The sequence below is a fragment of the Rhagoletis pomonella genome, unplaced genomic scaffold (genome assembly GCF_013731165.1).
Source record: "Rhagoletis pomonella isolate Grant_MI unplaced genomic scaffold, Rhpom_1.0 Rhpom_scaffold_00001, whole genome shotgun sequence".
NCBI lineage: Eukaryota > Metazoa > Arthropoda > Insecta > Diptera > Tephritidae > Rhagoletis > Rhagoletis pomonella.
The window spans coordinates 22,254,111-22,260,049 of NW_023458555.1; the positions used below are offsets into that span (position 1 = coordinate 22,254,111).

At 30.6% G+C, this 5,939-nt stretch overlaps 1 protein-coding gene across 12 annotated transcripts in view; it reads left to right on the top strand.

Annotated features, from left to right (window-relative positions):
* LOC118741035 (synapse-associated protein of 47 kDa) overlaps positions 1-5,939 on the top strand; it is a 151,730-nt gene that overhangs the window by 126,103 nt on the left and 19,688 nt on the right. For 11 of the 12 annotated variants that reach the window (XM_036472867.1, XM_036472834.1, XM_036472884.1 and 8 more), the window contains one exon: positions 2,983-3,288. The exons of the other annotated variant lie outside the window; for it this stretch is intronic. In XM_036472867.1, coding sequence (XP_036328760.1) covers positions 2,983-3,288 — 306 coding nt within the window. The remainder of the gene's footprint in view (positions 1-2,982; positions 3,289-5,939) is intronic. 12 annotated transcript variants of the gene reach the window in all.

Here is a 5,939-nt window from a genome sequence, read left to right on the forward strand (position 1 = left end):
TATTATGCAGTACATTACAAAAACACATGAAAATGGAAAATGCGGAACAGAATTTTTTTTTTTTTTTTTAATTCACTACAAATTGCTATCAATCAATTTTAATTTAATTTGATACAAGTGTATTTTCACGCATATACATACATACATATATACTACACACAAGCACACATCTAGGCTCTCACATACATTTTTCATACACATAATTATGTACATACAAACATGCGTACAGACATTTGGTTCATGCTCGGCGTATAGAATCAAACATCAGACAATAGACGAAAAGCATCAATCAAATCATAAAAGTCAATGATATTCCTGTATGCAGTCAATCAATTTAAATGCAAAAAAGGAAAACATACATTGCATTTATCCCATGGGCCATTAAAGTGGCACTTTGAATCGCGCCAAAGGATGTTATTCATTAGAGTGGGCCGAAAATCTGCTTTTTTAGAATTTTGATTGGTAATAGCAAAAATGCGCTAAAAAAATATCTTAGGCTCGCCCAAGTTCATCAAAGTTCAATGTGTGCAATTATCTTCGGAAGTATTAGTCCTACATTGGTATATGGACCTTTTTTGCAGAGAATCGAAGTAAGCTTGGCACCTGAACTTTGATGGACTTGGACGAGCCTAAGATATTGACCAAAAGTTTTAATCTTGTACACAGATTTTTTAAGAGCATAATGAACCATATTTTTGCCAATCAGAATTCTAAAAGGGCTGATTTTCGGCCAACGCTTTTATTCATCCTAGAGATATAAATCCAGATTCAACAAATTGTTTTCATATTATTTTTCCTCCTTTGATTTTTTTGCAAGTTATGTCATATTTGTTAAAGATTTTATGTTATTTTGAATATCCTTTAAACAATCTGGTCATATCGTGTTTTGTCCAACATTCAACATAAAAAGTTTTTCTTAGTCAATAAAACGAATTGTTTAATCGATAATTTTATTATGTTAACTATATTCTTTATTGTAGTAGGGAAACGCAACAAGGGATTTGGAGATACTCAAGCGCGGCAATTTAAGTGCATACCCTGCACCCTGTTGCGTACCTCCACCATACCAAAGCCCTCTGCGATTTATTGAAATCGAAACTTTGTGCAATATTAAAAAAAAATATAGTAATAATCAACAAATTTTCGTAAAAATGTCGAGGTCTTTAATTAGATTTCTTAGAAAGAAGAGAAAACACAGATGCACAAGTCTACTCTGGTTAAATTGTTTTTGCATCTATTTTTTTTATTAACAATCGTTATTTTTTCATCTCTTCAGGGCTCGTCCAAGTCGAAATTATATTTTTACTTAAAAACACTGTATAGAGGCTAAAATGATACAAAAAACCCCGAAACACGTACATAATATGGATCTGTATACCTTTTCTTTTCATTTTTATTAAAAAATTCAAACTTTAGCAAGGAAAAAATAAAAATAAGTTAATAGTAAAAAAATGTTTTTAAAACAAGCTTTCTAAATATGAACGAAATCTGACCATAAATACTAGTTTACCAAATATTTCGACTCCTGCGCCACCTATCGGCAAAATTTGTATGGAGTTATTCCTTTTCATGTAATGAATGTACGTTCTGAATATGAACACAAAGGTCTTACAAACCCCGGTTTTTCAAATATCTCGATTCCTGCGCCACCTATCGGATTGCAATGTCATCGAGTTCTGAGCCAACGGTGAAGTTTCATGTCTATAGGTCATCGTGAAGTTAGTTAAGAATTGATTTCACGATTTAACCCTAACAAACATACCTACAAATATACTTAGTACCAGGTTGACCAAGTTTTGGCCGGAGTGCATATACTTTTTAAAGTTTTCAGGATTTGGATAGCTTTAAAAAAAAATATTTTGGAAATAAAAAAAAATTTGGATTTCGATATCTATTTAGTAAATTTCTTACTCCAAAATTTAGGTGGCAACACTATCCGAAATACGCTGGAATAAATGTTACATATCTTGAGCGTATACATATGTATGTACTGTGTATACATAAAAAATGCTGATTGAAATTAACAAAATACAAATTTTTATTACATAGAAGCGTGGCAACCCTGATGGAAAATATTTTCTGACCAAAGTGCTCAACAATACCTTTCATTTGATATCCATATTGCGATGTTTTAGATAAATTGTGTAGAATCGAAAATAAGTGGCAACCTTACACTATTATCCCAAGGGATAACATTTTGTATATACGGGAAGCATTGTTTAAGGACCTTCTCTTGGTACCCATGAATAGTAATATTTTACCTTTTTTACTAAACAAAAAATTAAATAAACAAGCGACTCAGAATAGGTGGTGATGGTTGCCCCGAAAATCAGTTAGTTGCTAAAAACGACAATATTATGAATTGCGTGAGCTGGACACGGACAAAAAGGCAAAAACATGCCCTTTTAAGTGGTTGAGTGTAACATGTAACATATTCTGTACCAGGGAAGGGCAACATTTTTTGGTAGAAGCAAAATCGCCATAAGCCAGAGTGAATATATGCTTGTTGATCTGTTTTTATAAATCCTGTTTTTTTTGCATTATCGTAAGCGAATAATAATTTCGTTTTACATTAACCTAAATAAAAACCATTTCAAAAAAAATGTCTCATGGCATTATACAAATGTACCGAGTTTCAAAACCGACTTTCGCTTCAACGACCAGATTGTGAAATACATAAATATAAATTTTATTTATACTGTAGTTTTCTTCATTTTACTATTAGTATCATTTATTTATGTTAAATTTCTTACTTTTGTTGCACCCCTTCCCTTTTTCGTTTCATGTACCTATATTATTTTTGCTGCCGATTTAAATTTGAATCTAATTCGGTGCTCACGAAAATTGCGAAATAAAAAATTGATAAATTAATATCGGTTAAACTGAAACTACCGCTTTAACAAAAAAAAAAAACAAACATAACAATAATGGAAACATAAAATTCACTTAACAACAAACTTACCTAAACGAATGGTCGAACAGCCCAAAACGCAGTAAGTGAAAAATCCCAAACGCAAGCTGCTGGTGCTGCTGTCATTGCTGTCAGTGAAGAGCAAACCATAGCAGCTAATAAAGGCGCCAAAGCGTCTGAGCACATATCGCCTATTTTCGAACAACCCACCGGTGCTGGTGTAAACAAATTTACTACCGAAAGCCTACGGCACAGTGAATCTGAATTCGTTTCGGATTCCTTCCAAGCGACTAATGAAAAAGATTTAGAGGAAATCAAAGATGGTATGCGTAAATTGGGTATTGACACTATGACAGATCAAGCGCTCGGCAGTGATGGTAAGAAAACATTTTTTTGATTTTTATTTTTTTGTTTTTACCAATCAATTTGTTTGTTTAATTATGTATCTATTTAAATTTTTATATTTAAGTTTTGTATTTTTAAGTTCTTCTTATTTATGTTATCTTATACAACTTATAATTTGTATTGCCTTTCTAAGAGCAAAGCGCTCTGCATGCGTGAGCTTATGTTTGTTTCTGAATTTTAATATTTTTAATGACATTTTTTTGTGTTACAATATGCTTGAGTTTTTTGCACTACTCTTACATCTTACGAGACTAAAAACAAATTCCCAACGCAGTCCGAAAAAATATAGTTTTAACCTTTTGATATGTGTATATGCAAATAAATACAGATCTTTTAGAGAAGTATTCAAATTTTTGAAAGGAAAGAAATTCCATACGTTGGAGACTTTTTTCAAAATTTGTTTTCAATTTATTTATTCCTTCCAAATAGTAGGTTTTGTCGTGGAAGCACAAAAATTTAATTGAAATCTAATATTCTGTTTATTGTATTTTTTCAATCATCTGTATTTCGTGACCCACTTAAAAAAAACTACACTCAAATGTAATCTGCAGTTTTCAAGGGTTTTGAGGAGTATGTACCTAATTTTTTGAAAAATGAGCTTAAACCGCAGGCCTTAAATTACTTTAACACAATTTGAATCATACATACAGTAACTCAAACAACTGACCACGTGTTAATTTATTTTAAATATTAGCAATGTTTTTCAAGCTATTTTTTTTTTTTGTTTTTTCTATACATATATTATGTAAGCTTTTATCAAAACGTCATAAATCAAAGCTTCATTATATGTACATAAATTCTACAAATTTTCATCAAATTTCAAACTTATTAATTTGAATCTTTAAACCATTTTTGGGTATGCAGTTTTTTAACCCATAAAATTTTAGTTTAATCAATTGCAAGTTGAAAGCGGACAAAACTCGCGTTGATTTGTAATATTTTTTTTTCGCCTACCGACTTTTACACTTTTTTCCATATAAGCAAACTTCCTTATGAAATAATAATGCGAATTTTCGTGAATCCTACAAAAATACTATCACTTTACTATATACTTTATACTTCGTAGCAATTCGGGTTCATAGCTTGATAAAGCTTGTGAATATTAAAAAAAAAAATTAACACGTGGTCACTTATTTCAGTCACTGTATATGCAGCTTTGTACGAATTCCTTAACTTTTAAGCCCAAAAAATATTAATTTCGTCTTGTTCAAAAGCTTTCGTGTGCTGCACCCTAACTTTATTGTTTTAAAACACTTTCAGAACATCTACTATTAGGAAGACAAATAGGAGAATTTTCAATTTTTATTTTTCATTTCAATACAAGAATGAATATAAATTCTCTTGAATTCAAATAAGTGCCCAGCAGTTTCTCTTTACTAAGCAGTGTCTCACTTCAAGCACTTAAATCTCTTATAAAATTACATACATGTGTGAAACTTAGCCCATCATAAGCAGATCTCATAATTTCCTACAAGAAAGTTAGACTACATGAAATAATTTGCACAAAATCCAATTTTGTAAATGCATATCTCTTTCATTCAAATCGCAAACGAAAAAAAAAAAAAAATCATTTTTAAATCGCTGCAGTAACTCATTTACATAAAAATGATTCTAATCAATTTTTAATTCCATTTTACAAAAAAATCACACGACTACAAGTACATTATTACATTCATTGACGTTTCGAAATTTAAAAAAAACCGCAAATTCGAACTCTTTCTTTCTTAGCTAAATCATAAAACACTAGTGCATTCGCAAATCGCACTTGTTCGTGCAAACTTTGTTTTAGTACTTCTTATTCACCGCTTTCTTCTCAGACATTACTCCGAAAGCAGTTTGCTTTACATGCATTTTAGCAAATTTGTGCCCTACCACATATCTACATATTTTTTGCACTTTCTTCCAATGAATTTTATCACTTAACTGTATTCGTCTCATTGCTGATTTGCGCTTAGTAAAACCAAACAAACAAACAAAAAAAAAAACAATTACCTAAAAAATTTGCAAATTTGCCATTCAATCAAACAAACAAAAACGAAACAACCGTGTAAATTGTGTTTCTTTCTTTCTTTCTCATTTTTTCTCTCTCTCCTTCTTTTTTATCTTAACTTATATTGGTTACGTTCACTACGCCAACAGCAATGACTTTTAATTATTAAAATGAATGAATTAAGTCACGAAAGACGTTAATAACAAAACCCCAAAAACTAAACTGCATATAACAAAACCAGAACTAATTTAAAAAACAAAAAATGTATATCAATTATCAAAATGCAACGTGAAATATCTAATTTAAAGAAAAATCAAATAAAAATAGACGTTAAATAAGTACTTAACTAGCGAGCATCAGTAAAGATTCTAAATTGACCAAACGCAGATATCACTAGAAAGAATCAAAAGAAATACGAAATTACTAACGTGATAATGGATGACATCACACATACCCACACGTAAAAATACCGGCATATTTTGAGTGCGATCCTCGTAGTTATTAAATGGAAGAATTCTTTACGTACACCAAATTAGCCCACAGATACTTCTAGTTAAATATGTACATACATACTACATTTAAAAACTATATATGCTTAGTATGTATAAGTGTGTTAGCAATAGATAAAACAAC